The sequence below is a fragment of the Oncorhynchus masou genome, chromosome 28, assembly GCF_036934945.1.
Source record: "Oncorhynchus masou masou isolate Uvic2021 chromosome 28, UVic_Omas_1.1, whole genome shotgun sequence".
NCBI classification, from domain to species: domain Eukaryota; kingdom Metazoa; phylum Chordata; class Actinopteri; order Salmoniformes; family Salmonidae; genus Oncorhynchus; species Oncorhynchus masou.
In genome coordinates, this window is record NC_088239.1 from 7260783 (window position 1) to 7282642 (window position 21860).

A 21860-nucleotide genomic window follows, 5' to 3' on the forward strand; every position below is an offset into this window, starting at 1 on the left:
GAGGAGAGACAGGCTTAGGAGGAGGAGGAGGAGAGACAGGCAGAGAACGAGGTTGAGGGGAGACGGCAGAGAACGAGGTGGAGGAGAGACGGGCAGAGAACGAGGTGGAGGAGAGACGGGCAGAGAAAGAGGAGGAGGAGAGACAGGCAGAGGAGGAGGAGAGACAGGCAGATAATGAGGTGGAGGAGAGACAGGCAGAGAACGAGGTGGAGGAGAGACAGACAGAGGAGGAGGAGGAGGAGGAGAGACAGGCAGAGAAAGATAAGGAGGAGAGACAGGCAGAGAAAGAGGAGGAGGAGAGACAGGCAGAGAAAGAGGTGGAGGAGAGACAGGCAGAGAAAGTGGTGGAGGAGAGACAATCAGAGAATGAGGTGGAGGAGAGACAGGCAGAGAACAAGGTGGAGGAGAGACAGGCAGAGAAAGAGGTGGAGGAGAGACAGGCAGAGAAAGAGGTGGAGGAGAGACAGGCAGAGGAGGAGGAGAGACAGGCAGAGGAGGAGGAGAGACAGGCAGAGAACGAGGTGGAGGAGAGACAGGCAGAGAACGAGGTGGAGGAGAGAAAGGCAGAGAAAGAGGAGGAGGAGAGACAGGCAGAGGAGGAGGAGAGACAGGCAGAGGAGGAGGAGAGACAGGCAGAGGAGGAGGAGAGACAGGCAGAGGAGGAGGAGAGACAGGCAGAGGACGAGGTGGAGGAGAGAGATGTGCTAATGCTGCTGCTCTCTGGTGGTGGCTAACCTGCACAGGTAAAACACAATAGAGTAGGGGTGGGTGGATGGGGACATTTTACAATGAAACCTGTACACACACACCATTATATTCTGTGAGTATAATTCCAAAATAAACATGTATAGTAGAACACATCTCTTCTTTGACACATTTCATCACATCAAGACATTATCCAGATGACTTGCACATCAACAAAGAAAAAACATTAGTAATGCTGGAATATGAGCTGCCTAATAAAAGCCTGATGATGCCATTGGGGTGGGAAACCGTTCAGATCAGCACAGAGGATAACGCTTTAAAGTCTCTCACTCCACTGATTCCTTGTTACAGTCCAAACCCTACTTTCCCTTGAGACGTACAGTGTAGTAAAAAAAAAAAAAAGCATTTCCCAGCATTCCAAGGACCAGAGTCACATCATAATGCATTGTGTGTCACAATGACCAGCATCAACACACAGAAGAACCACGGGAAGACAGCAGGAGTGCACACCACAGCAAAACGTTATGCAACTGAAGAAACCGAAAGGTCGTCGGGTAGTTCCATCCTGTTTCAGTTCAGATTTTTTTTTTCCTTTTTCTTTTTCTGTTTAGTGCCTAATGAATATGACCCACGGGACAGGGGATACCTCTTCATTATAGTTATATACCCTCATAATTTAATATGTTTTGTTCCCCAATATAATATTTATAACAATATATACATCACGTATGTACTTTGTAATCATGTCATATTATATTATGGAGCATCTATGGGTGGGTGTGTGTGTGTGTGTGTGTGTGTGTGTGTGTGTGTGTGTGTGTGTGTGTGTGTGTGTGTGTGTGTGTGTGTGTGTGTGTGTGTGTGTGTGTGTCTTGCCAGCCGTTCTCCTCCCAGTGGTAAACCACCTCCCAAAAGTCACCACTTCAACAACCACCGTACAGAACTCTCATCAACACATTGAGACGTTGATACACCTGTCAGTCAAGGTCAGGGGGATTCAGACATGGCGAAACAGGTCCTTGTGACAGTGCATTCTCCTCACATTAATCCCATTCTTCTCACATTAATCCCATTCTCCTAACATTAATCCCATTCTCCTAACATTAATCCCATTCTCCTAACATTAATCCCATTCTCCTAACTTTAATCCCATTCTCCTAACATTAATCCCATTCTCCTAACATTAATCCCATTCTCCTAACATTAATCCCATTCTCCTAACATTAATCCCATTCTCCTAACATTAATCCCATTCTCCTAACATTAATCCCATTCTCCTAACATTAATCCCATTCTCCTAACATTAATCCCATTCTCCTAACATTAATCCCATTCTCCTAACATTAATCCCATTCTCCGAAGATTAATCCATTCTTCTCACATTAATCCCATTCTCCTAACATTAATCCCATTCTCCTAACATTAATCCCATTCTCCTAACATTAAACCCATTCTCCGAAGATTAATCCATTCTTCTCACATTAATCCCATTCTCCTAACATTAATCCCATTCTCCTAACATTAATCCCATTCTCCGAAGATTAATCCATTCTTCTCACATTAATCCCATTCTCCTAACATTAATCCCATTCTCCTAACATTAATCCCATTCTCCTAACATTAAGCCCATTCTCCGAAGATTAATCCATTCTTCTCACATTAATCCCATTCTTCTCACATGAATCCCATTCTTCTCACATTAATCCCATTCTTCTCACATGAATCCCATTCTCCTGACATTAATCCCATTCTCCTAACATTAATCCCATTCTCCTGACATTAATCCCATTCTTCTGACATTAATCCCATTCTCCTGACATTAATCCCATTCTTCTAACATTAATCCCATTCTTCTAACATTAATCCCATTCTCCTAACATTAATCCCATTCTCCTGACATTAATCCCATTCTCCTGACATTAATCCCATTCTCCTGACATTAATCCCATTCTTCTCACATTAATCCCATTCTCCTGACATTAATCCCATTCTTCTCACATTAATACCATTCTTGTCTGTGGTAACTACAGCGTGAGATATTATACTGCCTGTCTGAGTGGGTATTTGAGCGTCTGTCAAGTTATTATTATCTTGCTAAATCCCTCTCATTAGAGGATTAACAAGGAAAGAAGGCACTGCTTGGAATGTCTACTGGAAACTCTCTTCAGGGGAGAGGGGAGGGGGAGAGGGGAGGAGGGGTACAGAAAGAGAGAGGAGGGGGAGAGGGGAGGAGGGATATAGAGAGAGAGAGGAGGGGGAGAGGTACAGAAAGAGAGAGGAGGGGGAGAGGGGAGGAGGGGTATAGAAAGAGAGAGGAGGGGGAGAGGTACAGAAAGAGAGAGGAGGGGGAGAGGGGAGGAGGGGTATAGAAAGAGAGAGGAGGGGGAGAGGTACAGAAAGAGAGAGGAGGGGGAGAGGGGTATAGAAAGAGAGTGAGAGAGATAAAGAGAGAGTGAAATACGGAGAAAGAGAGTGTCCTCAAAGCTCATCACTAAAACTAAAGATCCTGGGACTAAACATCTCCCTCTGCAAATGGATCCTGGACTTCCTGATGGGTCGCCTCCAGGTGGTGAGGGTAGGCAACAACACATCTGCCACGTACTCCCTGTTCACCCACGACTGCATGGCCAAGCACGACTCCAACACCATCATGGGGCTTAAGTGGAGCGGGTCGAGAGTTTCAAGTTCCTTGATGTCCACATCACCAACAAACTACCACGGTAACAACGCCGTGAAGAGGACATCACAATGCTTTTTCCCCCTCAAGAGACTGAAAAGATTTGGCATGGGTCCCCAGATCCTCAAAAAGTTCTACAACTGCACCATCGAGTGCATCCTGACCGGTTGCATCACCGCCTGGTATGGCAACTGCCTAGCAGCTGAAGGCAAGGCGCTACTGAGGGTAGTCCGTACAGCCCAGTTCATCTCTGGGGCCAAGCTTCCTGCCATCCGGGGTGCTCCGGAGTTCGGTCTAAGGCACTGAGGCAAGAGGCGTCAATACATTCCCTGTTTTGTTAACTTTAGTTTATTTAGTAAATATTCTCTTAACCTGTTGAAACTCTAGGGGCGCAATTTCATTTTTGGATGAAAAACGTTCCTGTTTTAAACAAGATATTTTGTCACAAAAAGATGCTCGACTATGCATATTATTGATAGCTTTCGAAAGAAAACACTGACGTGTCCAGAACTGCAAAGATATTTTCTGTGCGTGCCCTAGAACGTGAGCTTCAGGCAAAACCAAGATGAGACGGCATCCAGGAAATGAGCAGGATTTTTGAGGCTCTGTTTTCCACTGTCTCCTTATATGGCTGTGAATGCGAGAGGAGTAAGTCTGCCCTTTCTGTCGTTTCCCCAAGGTGTCTGCAGCATTGTGACGTATTTGTACACATATCATTGGAAGATTGACCATAAGAGACCACATTCACCAGGTGTCCGCCCGGTGTCCTGCGCCGAAATTGGTGCGCAAAAGTCAGCTGCAAGTATTTTTCCACAGAATTCAGAGGAGAATGCAGGCTTCCACAAACGATATATCAATGAAGAGATATGTGAAAAAACACCTTGAGGATTGATTCCAAACAACGTGTGCCATGTTTCGGTCGATATTATGGAGTTAATTCGGAAAAAGTTTGACGTTGTAGGTGACTGAATTTTCGGTTCGTTTCGGTAGCCAAATGTGATGTACAAAACGGAACGATTTCTCCTACACACAGACGCTTTCAGGAAAAACTGCGCATTTGGTATGTAACTGAGAGTCTCCTCATTGAAAACATCCGAAGCTTTTCAAAGGTAAATGATTTTATTTATTTGGTTATCTGGTTTTTGTGAAAATGTTGCGTGCTAAATGCTACTCAAAATGCTAAGCTAACTTAGCATACTCTTACACAAATTAGTCAATTGCTATGGTTCAAAAGCATATTTGGAAAATCTGAGATGACAGTGTTGTTAAGAAAAGGCTAAGCTTGAGAGCAGGCGCATTATTTTCATTTTATTTGCGATTTTCAGAAATCATTAACGTTGCGTTATGCTAATGAGCCTGAGGCTTTAGTCACGATCCCGGATCCGGGATGGGGAGTTTCAACAGGTTAACTCTATTTCTTGAAATGCATTGTTGGTTAAGGGCTTGTAAAGTAAGCATTTCACGGTCAGGTCGACACATGTATTCGGCGCATGTGACAAAAACATTTGGTTTGATTTGATTTCATGAGGAGAAAGAGAGCAGAGAGAGAGATATTATACAGGTAAATAGACATAATATGACATGTGCAATATCTTTATTCTTTTGGAACTTCTGTGAGTGTAATGTTTACTGTTTATTGTTTATTTCACTTTTGTATATTATCTAGCTCACTTGCTTTGGCAATGTTAACATGTGTGTCCCATGTCCGTAAAGCCCCTTGAATTGAATTGAACTGAATTGAGAGAGAGAGTCGTAGGGTAGCATGGCATCACTAGCTTGTTCCCTCAGAAACCAGCCAGACCCCTATCAAATCAACACCCAGCGACAGCCCCGTACCCAGCCTGCTGAACAGCTGGAGAGTTGAGAACATGGGGAGGCTAATAGCAAAGACAACACAACACAGTGAGGTTTGTAGGGGAGAATGTGTGTTGTGTTCAGTTATTGTAATCTGTGAGGAGTGGTTTGGGAGGTGTTTCATGACAGCGTTTCCAGCCGTGTGTGTGTGTGTGTGTGTGTGTGTGTGTGTGTGTGTGTGTGTGTGTGTGTGTGTGTGTGTGTGTGTGTGTGTGTGTGTGTGTGTGTGTGTGTGTGTGTGTGTGTGTGTGTGTATGGGGATGCCACTGCATCAAGTCATCAATAATCACCAAGGTAAGTGGAACAGAGCAACACAGGCAAGGTCAGGACAGACGAAGCCCTGCGGTGTGGCAAATCCCTGCCTTCTCTCTCAGTCTCTTCTCTCGCTCTCTCTTGTCTCTTTCCCTTTAGACCGTCTTAGCTATATCCTGAGTGGTGCAGATGGATGGATGGATGAACGGATGTGCAGCATTTAAGACACAACCTGCTGTAGCTGAGTTAGGGGAGAGAGGTGGAAGTGAGGGAGAGAGGGATGGACGGAAGTAGGGATCTTGGTTCTGGCAAAGGTTCTTCCCATGCTGACAGCCAAGTCTGTTGAAGAGGCAGACCAGAGAGAACCAGTCACTATTCCATCTAGGAACCCTCTATTCTCCCAGGAGGATTCTGGGTCGTAATTGAGGCAACAGCCAATAGGAGGGTCAACCATAGAATGTCAAGTTCTCAGTGAGCAATCAGATAAACCATAGAATGTCCAGTTCAGGCCGAACAGCCAACCGGTTCACTCTGTCGGTCTCTCCGTCTCTCTGTATTTTCCTCTTCCTCTCTTTTCCTCTTCTTTCATTCTTTGTGTTTTCCCCATGACTCATTCCTCTCCTTCCTCCACATAGGTAGATGGAAACCAGCCCACCTGCAGAAGAAAATAAGAAAGGCAATGAGAAATTAAAGGAGGAGTAGTGTGTACGGGTGTGTGTGGACACATTCATCCACCAATAATCTTCAAGGGGACACCTGAGTGTTATCATGTTAGCCAGATAACCTGTACTATCCCCCTCTAAAGAGAGTCTGGCGTTACTAGATAACACATCTACCCCATCTATCCCCCTCTAAAGAGAGTCTGGCGTTACTAGATAACACATCTACCCCATCTATCCCCCTCTAAAGAATCAGGCATTACTAGATAACACATCTACCCCATCTATCCCCCTCTAAAGAATCAGGCATTACTAGATAACACATCTACCCCATCTATCCCCCTCTAAAGAATCAGGCATTGCTAGATAACACCGGCCCATCTATCCCACTCTAAAGAGAGTCAGGCGTTACTAGATAACACATCTACCCCATCTATCCCCCTCTAAAGAATCAGGCATTACTAGATAACACATCTACCCCATCTATCCCTCTCTAAAGAATCAGGCATTACTAGATAACACATCTACCCCATCTATCCCCCTCTAAAGAATCAGGCATTACTAGATACTACATCTACCCCATCTATCCCCCTCTAAAGAATCAGGCATTACTAGATAACACATCTACCCCATCTATCCCCCTCTAAAGAATCAGGCATTACTAGATAACACATCTACCCCATCTATCCCCCTCTAAAGAATCAGGCATTACTAGATACTACATCTACCCCATCTATCCCCCTCTAAAGAATCAGGCATTACTAGATAACACCGGCCCATCTATCCCCCTCTAAAGAATCAGGCATTACTAGATAACACCGGACCATCTATCCCCCTCACTCACCCTGCCGTTGACCACTCCCCTCCACCAGCCATTGGCTCCTGACTTGGTGTAGATCTTAACCACGTCTCCCTCCTGTAGAGACAGCTCTCTGGTGTCCCTGGAGCTGAAGTCATAGCGGGCTTTCGCCACACCTATCACCTTAGGGGTGTACACTGTGGAGAAAGAGAGAAGGGGGAGGGGGAGAGAGCGAGAGAGAGTAAGAGAGGGAGAGAGAATTGGCGAGGGCACTAGAACAGTCTGCAGCATCCGGACTCACCCAGCTAGAATCTGAAGTCAAATGTCTACTGTTTGCTGATGATCTGGTGCTTCTGTCACCAACCAAGTAGGGCCAACAGCAGAACCTAGATATTCTGCACAGATTCTGTCAGACCTGGGCCCTGACAGGAAATCTCAGTAAGACAAAAATAATGGTGTTCCAAACGAGGTCCAGTCGCCAGGACCACAAATATAAATTCCATCTAGACACCATTGCCCGAGAGCACACAAAAAACTATACATACCTTGGCCTAAACATCAGCGCCACAGGTAACTTCCACAAATCTGTTAACGATCTGAGAGACAAGGCAAGAAGGGCATTCTATGCCATCAAAAGAAACGTAAAATTCAACATATCTGGGATCTGGCTAAAACTATTTGAATCAGTTATAGAACCCATTGCCCTTTATGGTTGTGAGGTCTGGGGTCCGCTCACCAACCAAGAATTCGCAAAATGTGACAAACACCAAATTGAGACTGCATGCAAAATTGTGGTAAAATGTCCTCTGTGTACAACGTAAAACACCTCCAGAGAGATGAACCTGGGGAACCTGTGGAGTCCCCTAAGCAAGCTGGTCCTGGGGCTCTGTTCACAAACACACCCCTCAGAGCCCCAGGACAGCAACACAATTAGACCCAACCAAATCACGAGAAAAAAAAAGATAATTACTTGACACGTTGCAAAGAATTAAAAAAAAAAACTGAGCAAACTAGAATTAGATTTGGACCTAAACAGAGAGTACACAGTGTCAGAATACCTGACCACTATGACTGACCCAAAATTATGGAAAACTTTGACTATGTACAGACTCAGTGAGCATAGCCTTGCTATTGAGAAAGGCCGCCGTTGGCAGACATAGCTCTCAAGAGAAGACAGGCTATGTGCTCACTGCCCACAAAATGAGGTGGAAACTGAGCTGCACTTCCTAACCTCCTGCCCAATGTATGACCATATTAGAGAGACATATTTCCCTCAGATTACACAGACCCATAAACTCCCATATCTACTGGGTGAAATTCCACAGTGTGCCATCACAGCAGCAAGATTTGTGACCTGTTGCCTCAAGAAAAGGGCAACTAGTGAAGAACAAAACACCATTGAAAATACAACCCATATTTATATTTATTTTTTCCCCTTTGTCCATGACATTTGAAATGTCTTTATTCACCCTTCTCTCTCTCTCTTGCTCTCCCCCTCTTTCTCTCCCCTCTCTCCCTCTCTCTACCCCTCTCTCCCCTTTCTCTCTCTCTTCACCCCCTCTTTCTCTCCCCTCTCCCTCTCCACAGACTACGTTATCTTTAACAGACCACAGACTGCGTTATCTTTAACAGACCATAGACTATGTTATCTTTAACAGACCACAGACTACGTTATCTTTAACAGACCATAGACTACGTTATCTTTAACAGACCAAAGACTACATTATCTTTAACAGACCACGTTATCTTTAACAGACCACAGACTACGTTATCTTTAACAGACCACAGACTACGTTATCTTTAACAGACCACAGACTACATTATCTTTAACAGACCATAGACTATGTTATCTTTCACAGACCAAAGACTACGTTATCTTTAACAGACCACGTTATCTTTAACAGACCACAGACTACGTTATCTTTAACAGACCATAGACTACGCTATCTTTAACAGACCACAGACTACGTTATCTTTAACAGACCATAGACTACGTTATCTTTAACAGACCAAAGACTACGTTATCTTTAAGAGACCATAGACTATGTTAACTTTAACAGAACAAAGACTATGTTATCTTTAACAGATCATAGACTACGTATAAAACAAATCCCGCCCAAATAGCCACCTTTTGCCTTGACAGTTTTGCACACTCTTGGCATTCTCTCAACTAGTTTCATGAGGTAATCACCTGGAATGCATTAACAGGTGTGCTGTGTTATAACTTAATTTGTGAAATTTCCACAAGTGAAGGGAAGAGGTGAGAGGAGGAGAGCGCATAGATGTGAGAAGGAATACAAAGTGGCTGCTATGAAAGTGATCTGTGTTTACATGTGATCAGGGGTGTATTCATTTCACCGATTCTGTTGTAAAACTTTTCTTAAACATAAGCAAATAGAACTAAACTAGGATAAACATACCTGGATTTGTCCAATAGAAACTCTAATTTGCAACAGTTAGACTAATGATTACAATCTAGATCAGCTAGATGCAGGCAAGAGTTTGCAAGGCGGTTTTGAATGTGTCACTGTCTGTCACCTCAAATTTTACTCTCGACCTGTGTGCACCTACGTTGTAAACTTACATTCATACGTAGGTTGTAGCAACCTCATGATGGGTATAGGGATCATTGTAGAATCATGCAGTAGTCTAAACCTATCGATGTTACATTGAACTGGGTGAATGGAATATGAATGACTGTCATCCAATATGCTGTAATAGAAATAAGGACATGCTCATGAGAAGAATAAATCATCCTCCCTCATCTTAAAAGGCACCGACCGCCACTGTTCACTATATGAGCAAAAGTATGTGGACACCCCTTCAAATTAGTGGATTTGGCTATTTCAGCCACACCCGTTGCTGACAGGTGTATAAAATCGAGCACACAGCCATGCAATCTCCATAGACAAACATTGGCAGTAGAATGGCCTTACTGAAGAGCTCAGTGGACTTTCAACGTGACCCTGTCATAGGATGCCACCTTTTCAACAAGTCAGTTCGTAAAATATCTGCCCTGCTAGACCTTCCCCGGTCAACTGTAAGTGCTGTTATTGTGAAGTGGAAATGTCTAGGAGCAACAATGGCTAAGCCAAGCTCACAGAATGGGACCGCCGAGTGCTGAAGCGCGTAATGTGTAAAAAAAAATCATCTGTCCTCGGTTTCAACACTCACTACCAACCCCCCATCGGCCTCTGGAAGCAACGTCAGCACAAGAACTGTTCATCGGGAGCTTCATGAAATGGGTTTACATGGCTGAGCAACTGCACACAAACCTAACATCACCATGTACAATGTCAAGCATCGGTTGGAGTGGTGTAAAGCTTTTGGATTCTGGAAAAACATTCTCTGGAGTGATGAATTACTTTTCATTATCTGGCAGTCTGAGGGACACATCTGGGTTTGGCAGATGCCAGGAGAACGCTAACCTCCCGAATGCATAGTGCCAACTGTAAAGTTTGGTGGAGGAGGAATAACGGTCTGGGACTGTTTTTCATGGTTCAGGCCCCTTAGTTCCAGCGAAGGGAAATCTTAACGCTACAGCATACAATGACATTGTTGATAATGCTGTGCATCTTCTTTTTTTTTTTTACATTTATTTTACTAGGCAAGTCAGTTAAGAAATAATTCTTATTTTCAATGATGGCCTAGGAACACTGAGTTAACTGCCTGTTCAGGGGCAGAACGGCAGATGTGTACCTTGTCAGCTTGGGGATTCGAACTTGCAACCTTTCGGTTACCAGTCCAACGCTCTAACCACTAGGCTACCCTGCCTCCCCTCCACTCTAACCACTAGGCTACCCTGCCGCCCCTCCACTTTAACCACTAGGCTACCTGCCACCCCTACACTCTAACCACTAGGCCACCCTGCCGCCCCTCCACTCTAACCACTAGGCTACCTGCCTCCCCTCCACTCTAACCACTAGGCTACCCTGCCGCCCCTCCACTCTAACCACTAGGCTACCTGCCTCCCCTCCACTCTAACCACAAGGCTACCCTGCCGCCCCTCCACTCTAACCACAAGGCTACCCTGCCGCCCCTCCACTCTAACCACTAGGCCACCCTGCCGCCCCTCCACTCTAACCACTAGGCTACCTGCCACCCCTACACTCTAACTACTAGGCCACCCTGCCGCCCCTTCACTCTAACCACTAGGCCATCCTGCCGCCCCTCCACTCTAACCACTAGGCCACCCTGCCGCCCCTCCACTCTAACCACTAGGCCACCCTGCCGCCCCTCCACTCTAACCACTAGGCCACCCTGCCGCCCCTCCACTCTAACCACTAGGCCACCCTGCCGCCCCTACACTCTAACCACTAGGCTACCCTGCCGCCCCTACACTCTAACCACTAGGCTACCCTGCCGCCCCTCCACTCTAACCACTAGGCCACCCTGCCGCCCCTACACTCTAACCACTAGGCCACCCTGCCGCCCCTCCACTCTAACCACTAGGCCACCCTGCCGCCCCTCCACTCTAACCACTAGGCCACCCTGCCGCCCCTCCACTCTAACCACTAGGCTACCCTGCCGCCCCTCCACTCTAACCACTAGGCTACCCTGCCGCCCCTCCACTCTAACCACTAGGCTACCCTGCCGCCCCTCCACTCTAACCACTAGGCTACCCTGCCGCCCCTCTACTCTAACCACTAGGCTACCCTGCCGCCCTAACTTTGTGGCAACAGTTTGGGATAGGCCTTTTCCTTTTTCAGCATGCACAAAGTGAGGTCCAGACAGAAATGGACCTGTTGAGATCTTTTTGAGATCGGTGCGGTAGAACTTGACTGGCCTGCACAGAACCCTGGCCTCAACCCCATTGAACAACTTTTGGATGAATAGGAACGCAGACTGCAAAACAAGCTTAACCACCCAACATCAGTGCCCGACATCACTAACGCTGAATGGAAGCAAGTCCCTGCAGAAATGGTTCAACATCTAGTGGAAAGATTTTCCAGAAGAATGGAGGCTGTTATAGCAGCAAAGGGGGGGACCAACGCCATATTAATGCCCATGATTTTGGGATGAGAAGTTCGATGAGCAGGTTTCCACATACTTTTGGTGATGTAGTGTATTTGTGTAAAACATATAAATAGCTGCAGGTAGCATACTCCCCTCATAACTAAATAACATTACATGTGCTTATGGTTACTAAGACAGGGAATGCAGTAGTTAGAAAAGTGTAAGTTTGTAGGCTACACAGACTATAACGCAAACGTCTAGCAAGCCAAAGGTCGCTTGTTCAAATCTCATCATGAACAACTTTACCATTTGAGCTAATTAGCAACTTTTTAACTACTTACTCATGTTTTGCTACTTTGCAACTACAGTACTTAGCACGTGAGCTAACCCTTCCCCTAACCTTAACCTTAACCCTTTAACCTAACTCCTTATCTTAACCCTAAACTTAACCCTAAACTTAACCCTAATCCCTAGCTAAAGTTAGCAAGCGAGCCAACATTAGAATTAGCCACCTAGCCAACGTTAGCCACAACAAATTGAAATTCATAACATAACATACATTTTCAAATTCGTAGCATATTGTTATTTTTGCAAATTCATACCATACTGTATGATACAAATTGTAATTTGTAACATATCATACGAAATGGATGATGGACATCCACAAACTAATACATAGCATACGAAACGTAGCATATCATACTAATTGGAGTGTCTCGGATCTAAGTACAAAATATAACGAAATGCTCTGAGACAAAGTTGGCGTGTGTGAGAGAGAGAGTGCCAGACAACCTCTGTCTGCTGTTGATGTGAAATACCTTGACTGAAATACCTGGCTGCCTGCCTGCCTGTCTGTCTGTGAGCTGCAGTCATGCACACAGTAAGATAACAAAGGAATAAGACAGATACGGAGCTGGAGCTGGTTAGCTCTGCTGGGTACATGGCAGGTTTGGCCTGTAATACTTCTGCTGTAGTGGAAAAATGCTTCACTGACCTGACAGCTTAAATAGGCTGATTTGATTGGTCTGCAAAGCTGTCTGTCAGAGTCACTGAGGTGTGATATGATGACCCAGTTAAGGTCAGTCTATTTGGCCCGCCTCATTGTCTTGTCACATGTAAACGTCTTGGTGCTAACACACACATATGAAATAACACTATGATTGCACACACACACATACAGAGTGTAACAAATATGTATGCAGGCATGTACACAAACACACATATACCCACATAGAACCCCTGACCCCCCTGCACACACACACACACACTACACACACACACAAACACACACACATTTCCAGCAAGATGGAGGGAGCGAGGTGAGATGGTGAGTTGGAAGGCTGGGAGAGACGATGGAGGCAGTGGGAACTGTGATCTGGGACTAGACTAGACTCACTACGCATGCTAAGTAGTCAGAGCCCCACAATGAGAAGTGATGGAATAAGGAGACGTGGTACCTGACCAGAAAGGAGCAGAGGAGGGGGGAACAAAGCAGTAGCCCGCAGAAGTTACATAAGACAGCCCACAGAGCAATGGATCTATGGCAGAGGAGAGGAGAGGAGAAGAGAGAGCAGGTAGGGGAGACGAAGGGAGGGAGCATGTTGAGGGGTGTTGGGAGGGAGCAGGTAGGAGAGCGGGGGGAGCAGGTGGGAGAGCGGAGGGCAGCAGGTAGAGGAGAGGAGGGAGTAGGTTGGAGAGTGTTGGGAGGGAGCAGGTTGGAGAGTGTTGGGAGGGAGCAGGTTGGAGAGTGTTGGGAGGGAGCAGGTTGGAGAGCGTGGGAGGGAGCAGGTAGGAGAGCGGGGGGGAGCAGGTAGGAGAGCGGGGGGAGCAGGTAGGGGAGAGGAGGGAGTAGGTAGGAGAGCGGGGGGAGGGAGCGGGTTGGAGAGTGTTGGGAGGGAGCAGGTAGGAGAGAGGAGGGAGTAGGTAGGAGAGTGGGAGGAGGGAGCGGGTAGGGGAGAGGAGGGAGTAGGTAGGGGAGAGGAGGGAGTAGGTAGGAGTGGGGGGAGTAGGTAGGAGAGTGGGTGGAGGGAGCAGGTTGGAGAGTGTTGGGAGGGAGCAGGTAGGGGAGCGGGGGGGGGAGCAGGTTGGAGGGAGTAGGTAGGGGAGGGGGAGGGAGCAGGTAGGGGAGAGGAGGGAGTAGGTAGGAGAGCAGGAGGAGGGAGCGGGTAGGGGAGAGGAGGGAGCAGGTAGGGGAGAGGAGGGAGTAGGTAGGGGAGGGGGGAGGGAGCAGTTGGGTAGAGGAGGGAGTAGGTAGGAGAGAGGAGGGAGTAGGTAGGGGAGGGAGGGAGGGAGCAGGTAGGGAAGAGGAGGGAGTAGGTAGGAGAGCGGGAGGAGGGAGCGGGTAGGGGAGAGGAGGGAGTAGGTAGGGGAGAGGAGGGAGTAGGTAGGGGAGCGGGGGAGGGAGCAGGAAGGAGAGTGGGAGGCGGGAGCAGGTAGGGGAAAGAGTAGGTAGGGGAGAGGAGAGATCAGGTAGGGTGAGAGGAGGGAGTAGGTAGGAGAGCGGAAGGAGGGAGTAGGTAGGGGAGGGGGGGAGCAGGTAGGAGAGCGGGAGGAGGGAGCAGGTAGGGGAGAGGAGGGAGTAGGTAGGGGAGGGGGGGAGGGAGCAGGTAGGGGAGGGGGGGAGGGAGCAGGTAGGGTAGAGGAGGGAGTAGGTAGGAGAGCGGGAGGAGGGAGCAGGTAGGGGAGAGGAGGGAGTAGGTAGGGGAGGGAGGGAGGGAGCAGGTAGGGGAGAGGAGGGAGTAGGTAGGAGAGCGGGAGGAGGGAGCGGGTAGGGGAGAGGAGGGAGTAGGTAGGGGAGCGGGGGAGGGAGCAGGAAGGAGAGTGGGAGGCGGGAGCAGGTAGGGGAGAGAGTAGGTAGGGGAGAGGAGAGATCAGGTAGGGTGAGAGGAGGGAGTAGGTAGGAGAGCGGAAGGAGGGAGTAGGTAGGGGAGGGGGAGCAGGTAGGAGAGCGGGAGGAGGGAGCAGGTAGGGGAGAGGAGGGAGTAGGTAGGGGAGGGGGGGAGGGAGCAGGTAGGAGAGCGGGGGGAGGGAGCAGAGGGGAGAGGAGGGGAGGTAGCAGGTAGGGGAGAGAGCAGGTAGGGGAGAGGAGGGAGTAGGTAGGGGAGCGGGAGAGGGAGAGGGAGCAGGAAGGAGAGCGGGAGGAGGGAGCAGGTAGGGGAGAAATGTAGGTAGGGGAGAGGAGGCGAGGGGGCAGGTAGGGGAGAGGAGGGAGTAGGTAAGAGTGTGGGGGGAGGGAGCAGGAAGGAGAGCGGGAGGGGGGAGCAGGTAGGGGAGAGAGTAGGTAGGGGAGAGGAGAGTAGGTAGGGGAGAGGAGGGGAAGGAGCAGGTAGGGGAGGGAGTAGGTAGGAGAGTGCGGGGAGGGAGCAGGTAGGGGAGAGGAGGGCAAAGCAGGTTTAATCCCAACTCTTAATTAACACGCCGTAGAAAAGTGCAGATTGAGAGATGCAGATAGCCTCCGACCAGAAACTCTAACAACCACAACAATCTGACTGAGTTGGTGAAAATGTACGTAATGGTCCCTCCTTATAGAATGCCCTTTTAGTCCACTTCCTATTTCTAGTCTACATTTTAGAAACCTCAGGGTGAGCACTGGAGTTGAAATCATGATTAGAAAATGTCCATTCCTTTTTAGAATGTAATGATATATTGGTTTGTTCCGGTTGGTTTGTTCCGGTTCCGGTTGGAGCGAGCGGCCGCATCTACACTTCGGTCCGCAGGTAGTATAACTTTTTATAACTTTTCATTACATTTCGTTATAGTACAACGGTTTGATTTGTCTAATCTTAGCAATTTCTTCTTAGCCAGCTACATAGCCGTCTTTGTATCAACGACAATTGCATAATTATCGTATTTCGTCGTCCTAACGTATCTGCCCAGCAGCTAGCTAAGCAGCTAGCTAAGCAGCTAAGCAGCTAGCTAACATCCACTGTCCACTAGCACTGTAGAAACTATTACACTCAACTGAACGACTCGATTAGCGTAGTGTCAGCTAGCTACATAGTTGTCTTCGTATCCAAGATAATTGTGCAGTTTAGAGTGTGTAGACTTAGAGTGATTATCTTAATTTACCGAGGTTAGCTAGCCAGCTATTTGTCGTCCTTAACGTAGGAAATGCTGCTAGCTAGCTAGCCAACAGCTAGCCAACCTCTACCGAATTGAACTCCAACTACCCGGTCAACATTCCGCGTCGTTCCACAGGTAGTATCACATTTTCATTTCACTTCATTACAGTACAACGGTTTGATTTGTTTGATCGTAGCTAGCCAGCTACATAGCCGTCTTTGTATCTAAGACAATTGTGTAGTCTAGAGCGATTTCCTAGGTTAGCTGGCCAGCTATTGTCGTTCTTCTAACGTAGCTAGCCAGCTAGCCCCCGAATAGCAGCACTGTAGTAACTATTACAGTACAACGGTTTGTTTTGTTTGATCGTAGCTAGCTAGCTACATAGCCGTCTTTGTATCTAAGACAATTGTGTAGCCTAGAGCGATTTTCTAGGTTAGCCAGCCAGCTATTGTCGTTCTTTTAAGTAACGGAACGCAATCAACCTTGCTAGCTAGCCAGCTAGCCCCCGAATAGCAGCACTGTAGAAACTATTACACTCGACGGAACGACTTGATTAGTGTAGTGTCAACATCGCAGCCACTACCAGCTAGCCTACTCCAGCAGTACTGTTTCATTTCAATCATTTTAGTCAATAAGATTCTTGCTACGTAAGCTTAACTTTCTGAACATTCGAGACGTGTAGGCCACTTGTCATTCCAATCTCCTTTGCATTAGCGTAGCCTCTTCTGTACCCTGTTAACTATGTGTCTATCTATCCCTGTTCTCTCCTCTCTGCACAGACCATACAAACGCTCCACACCGCGTGGCCGCGGCCACCCTAATCTGGTGGTCCCAGCGCGCACGACCCACGTGGAGTTCCTGGTCTCCGGTAGCCTCTGGAACTGCCGATCTGCGGCCAACAAGGCAGAGTTCATCTCAGCCTATGCCTCCCTCCAGTCCCTCGACTTCCTGGCACTGACGGAAACATGGATCACCACAGATAACACTGCTACTCCTACTGCTCTCTCTTCGTCCGCCCACGTGTTCTCGCACACCCCGAGAGCTTCTGGTCAGCGGGGTGGTGGCACCGGGATCCTCATCTCTCCCAAGTGGTCATTCTCTCTCTCTCCCCTTACCCATCTATCTATCGCCTCCTTTGAATTCCATGCTGTCACAGTTACCAGCCCTTTCAAGCTTAACATTCTTATCATTTATCGCCCTCCAGGTTCCCTCGGAGAGTTCATCAATGAGCTTGATGCCTTGATAAGCTCCTTTCCTGAGGACGGCTCACCTCTCACAGTCCTGGGCGACTTTAACCTCCCCACGTCTACCTTTGACTCATTCCTCTCTGCCTCCTTCTTTCCACTCCTCTCCTCTTTTGACCTCACCCTCTCACCTTCCCCCTACTCACAAGGCAGGCAATACGCTCGACCTCATCTTTACTAGATGCTGTTCTTCCACTAACCTCACTGCAACTCCCCTCCAAGTCTCCGACCACTACCTTGTATCCTTTTCCCTCTCGCTCTCATCCAACACTTCCCACACTGCCCCTACTCGGATGGTATCGCGCCGTCCCAACCTTCGCTCTCTCTCCCCCGCTACTCTTTCCTCTTCCATCCTTTCATCTCTTCCCTCTGCTCATACCTTCTCCAACCTTTCTCCTGACTCTGCCTCCTCAACCCTCCTCTCTTCCCTTTCTGCATCCTTTGACTCTCTATGTCCCCTATCCTCCAGGCCGGCTCGGTCCTCCCCTCCCGCTCCGTGGCTCGATGACTCATTGCGAGCTCACAGAACAGAGCTCCGGGCAGCCGAGCGGAAATGGAGGAAAACTCGCCTCCCTGCGGACCTGGCATCCTTTCACTCCCTCCTCTCTACATTTTCCTCCTCTGTCTCTGCTGCTAAAGCCACTTTCTACCACTCTAAATTCCAAGCATCTGCCTCTAACCCTAGGAAGCTCTTTGCCACCTTCTCCTCCCTTCTGAATCCTCCTCCCCCTCCCCCCCTCCTCCCTCTCTGCAGATGACTTCGTCAACCATTTTGAAAAGAAGGTCGACGACATCCGATCCTCGTTTGCTAAGTCAAACGACACCGCTGGTTCTGCTCACATTGCCCTACCCTGTGCTCTGACCTCTTTCTCCCCTCTCTCTCCAGATGAAATCTCGCTTCTTGTGACGGCCGGCCGCCCAACAACCTGCCCGCTCGACCCTATCCCCTCCTCTCTCCTCCAGACCATTTCCGGGGACCTTCTCCCTTACCTCACCTCGCTCATCAACTCATCCCTGACCGCTGGCTACGTCCCTTCCGTCTTCAAGAGAGCGAGAGTTGCACCCCTTCTGAAGAAACCTACACTCGATCCCTCCGATGTCAACAACTACAGACCAGTATCCCTTCTTTCTTTTCTCTCCAAAACTCTTGAACGTGCCGTCCTTGGCCAGCTCTCCCTCTATCTCTCTCAGAATGACCTTCTTGATCCAAATCAGTCAGGTTTCAAGACTAGTCATTCAACCGAGACTGCTCTTCTCTGCATCACGGAGGCGCTCCGCACTGCTAAAGCTAACTCTCTCTCCTCTGCTCTCATCCTTCTAGACCTATCGGCTGCCTTCGATACTGTGAACCATCAGATCCTCCTCTCCACCCTCTCCGAGTTGGGCATCTCCGGCGCGGCCCACGCTTGGATTGCGTCCTACCTGACAGGTCGCTCCTACCAGGTGGCGTGGCGAGAATCTGTCTCCTCGCCACGCGCTCACCACTGGTGTCCCCCAGGGCTCTGTTCTAGGCCCTCTCCTATTCTCGCTATACACCAAGTCACTTGGCTCTGTCATAACCTCACATGGTCTCTCCTATCATTGCTATGCAGACGACACACAATTAATCTTCTCCTTTCCCCTTCTGATGACCAGGTGGCGAATCGCATCTCTGCATGTCTGGCAGACATATCAGTGTGGATGACGGATCACCACCTCAAGCTGAACCTCGGCAAGACGGAGCTGCTCTTCCTCCCGGGGAAGGACTGCCCGTTCCATGATCTCGCCATCACGGTTGACAACTCCATTGTGTCCTCCTCCCAGAGCGCTAAGAACCTTGGCGTGATCCTGGACAACACCCTGTCGTTCTCAACCAACATCATGGCGGTGGCCCGTTCCTGTAGGTTCATGCTCTACAACATCCGCAGAGTACGACCCTGCCTCACACAGGAAGCGGCGCAGGTCCTAATCCAGGCACTTGTCATCTCCCGTCTGGATTACTGCAACTCGCTGTTGGCTGGGCTCCCTGCCTGTGCCATTAAACCCCTACAACTCATCCAGAACGCCGCAGCCCGTCTGGTGTTCAACCTTCCCAAGTTCTCTCACGTCACCCCGCTCCTCCGCTCTCTCCACTGGCTTCCAGTTGAAGCTCGCATCCGCTACAAGACCATGGTGCTTGCCTACGGAGCTGTGAGGGGAACGGCACCGCAGTACCTCCAGGCTCTGATCAGGCCCTACACCCAAGCAAGGGCACTGCGTTCATCCACCTCTGGCCTGCTCGCCTCCCTACCATTGAGGAAGTACAGTTCCCGCTCAGCCCAGTCAAAACTGTTCGCTGCTCTGGCCCCCCAATGGTGGAACAAACTCCCTCACGACGCCAGGACAGCGGAGTCAATCACCACCTTCCGGAGACACCTGAAACCCCACCTCTTCAAGGAATACCTAGGATAGGATAAGTAATCCTTCTCACCCCCCCCCCCCTTAATGACTTAGATGCACTATTGTAAAGTGGCTGTTCCACTGGATGTCAGAAGGTGAATTCACCAATTTGTAAGTCGCTCTGGATAAGAGCGTCTGCTAAATGACTTAAATGTAAATGTAATGTAATGTTATTGTTGATTAATTTAACATACACTAAATTCTTCAAATGCTGCTTTATATTTTATGAGCAACTGAATGGACGTTAATGGTATTGAAATGGAATTTACCCAGACTGTTTCTTTGTGTATGTGTGCGAGTGTGCGTGTTTACCCCAAAGCCCATGCCACCGTAAGGACCTGCTTTCTGCTGTGGCCCTCATCTTACTACCATATCATGTCCCATCTGACCAGCAGGTCCAGAGCAATACAACAGAGCTGATGTTAGCCAGGCAACTATAACTAACTATAACAGCAACTCGCCCAAGCCTTCCCCATTTCTCCTTCTCTCAAATCCAGTCAGCTGATGTTCTGAAAAAGCTGCAAAATCTGGACCCCTACAAATCAGCCGGGCTAGACAATCTGGACCCTTTCTTTCTAAAATGATCTACTGAAATTGTTGCAACCCCTATTACTAGCCTGTTCAACCTCTCTTTCGTGTCGTCTGAGATTCCCAAAGATTGGAAAGCAGCTGCGGTCATCCCCCACTTCAAAAGGGGGGACACTCTTGACCCAAACTGCTACAGACCTATATCTATCCTAGCCTGCCTTTCAAAGGTCTTCGAAAGCCAAGTCAACAAACAGATTACCGACCATTTCGAATCCCACCGTACCTTCTCCGCTCTGCAATCTGGTTTCAGAGCTGGTCATGGGTGCACGTCAGTCACGCTCAAGGTTCTAAACGATATCATAACTGCCACCGATAAGAGACAATACTGTACAGCTGTATTCATCGACCTGGCCAAGGCTTTCGGCTCTGTCAATCACCACATTCTTATTGGCAGACTCAACAGCCTAGGTTCCTCAAATGATTGCCTCGCCTGGTTCACCAACTACTTCTCAGACAGAGTTCAGTGTGTCAAATCGGAGGGCCTGATGTCCGGACCTCTGGCAGTCTCTATGGGGGTGCCACAGGGTTCAATCCTCGGGCCGACCCTCTTCTCTGTATACATTAATGATGTCATTCTTGTTGCTGGTGATTCTCTGATCCACCTCTATGCAGATGACACCATTCTGTATACTTCTGGCCCTTCTTTGGACACTGTGTTAACAACCCTCCAGACGAGCTTCAATGCCATACTTCTCTCCTTCCGTGGCCTCCAACAGCTCTTAAATGCAAGTAAAACTAAATGCATGCTCTTCAACTGATTGCTGCCCGCACCTGCCTGCCCGCCCGTCCAGCATCACTACTCTGGACGGTCTGACTTAGAATATGTGGACAACTACAAATACCTAGGTGTCTGGATAGACTGTAAACTCTCCTTCCAGACTCACATTAAGCATCTCCAATCCAAAATTAATTCTAGAATTGGCTTCCTATGTCGCAACAAAGCATCCTTCACTCATGCTGCCAAACATACCCCCGTAAAACTGACTATCCTACCAATCCTTGCCTTCTGCGATGTCATTTACAAAATAGCCCCCAACCCTCTCCTCAGCAAATTGGATGCAGTCTATCACAGTGCCATCCATTTTGTTACCAAAGTCCCATATCCTACCCACTCCACGACCTGTATGCCCTTGTTGGCTGGCCCTCGCTTCATACTCGTCTCCAAACCCACTGGCTCTTTGCTAGGTAAAGTCACAATCGTTTAAAGATGGATTGGACCAAGTTGCTGCGTGGTAGGCGTACATTTTTATTTATTTTAAAACCAAAAAAATAATAATACAAAAACTAGCGTAAAGCTACATGCAGTGCAGAAAGCGACTACACACAAACAAGATCCCACAATCTAAGGTGGCAAAAAGGGCTGCCTAAGTATGATCCCCAATCAGAGACAACGATAAACAGCTGCCTCTGATGGGGAACCACACTAGGCCAACAAAGAAATAGGAACATACATTTGCCCACCCAAGTCACACCCTGACCTAACCGAATAGAGAATAAAAACGGCTCTCTGAGGTCAGGGCGTGACACCCGCCTTATCTCAGTTCACTGATCACCATAGCAACACCCACCCGTAGCACGCGCTCCAGCAAGTATATTTTACTGGTCACCGCCAAAGCCAATTCCTCCTTCTGCCGCCTTTCCTTCCA

The 21860-nt window shown here is 48.3% G+C and overlaps 1 protein-coding gene across 2 annotated transcripts in view; it reads right to left on the reverse strand.

Moving 5' to 3' along the window:
• Nucleotides 1–811: 811 nt before the first annotated feature.
• LOC135517127 (guanine nucleotide exchange factor VAV3-like) overlaps nucleotides 812–21860 on the reverse strand; it is a 229299-nt gene continuing 208250 nt past the window's right edge. For both annotated transcript variants that reach the window (XM_064941156.1, XM_064941155.1), the window contains exons 26-27: nucleotides 6992–7143; nucleotides 812–6143 (exon numbers count right to left, since the gene is read on the reverse strand). In XM_064941156.1, the coding sequence (XP_064797228.1) occupies nucleotides 6099–6143; nucleotides 6992–7143 (197 nt within the window). In that variant the 3' untranslated portion in view covers nucleotides 812–6098. The remainder of the gene's footprint in view (nucleotides 6144–6991; nucleotides 7144–21860) is intronic.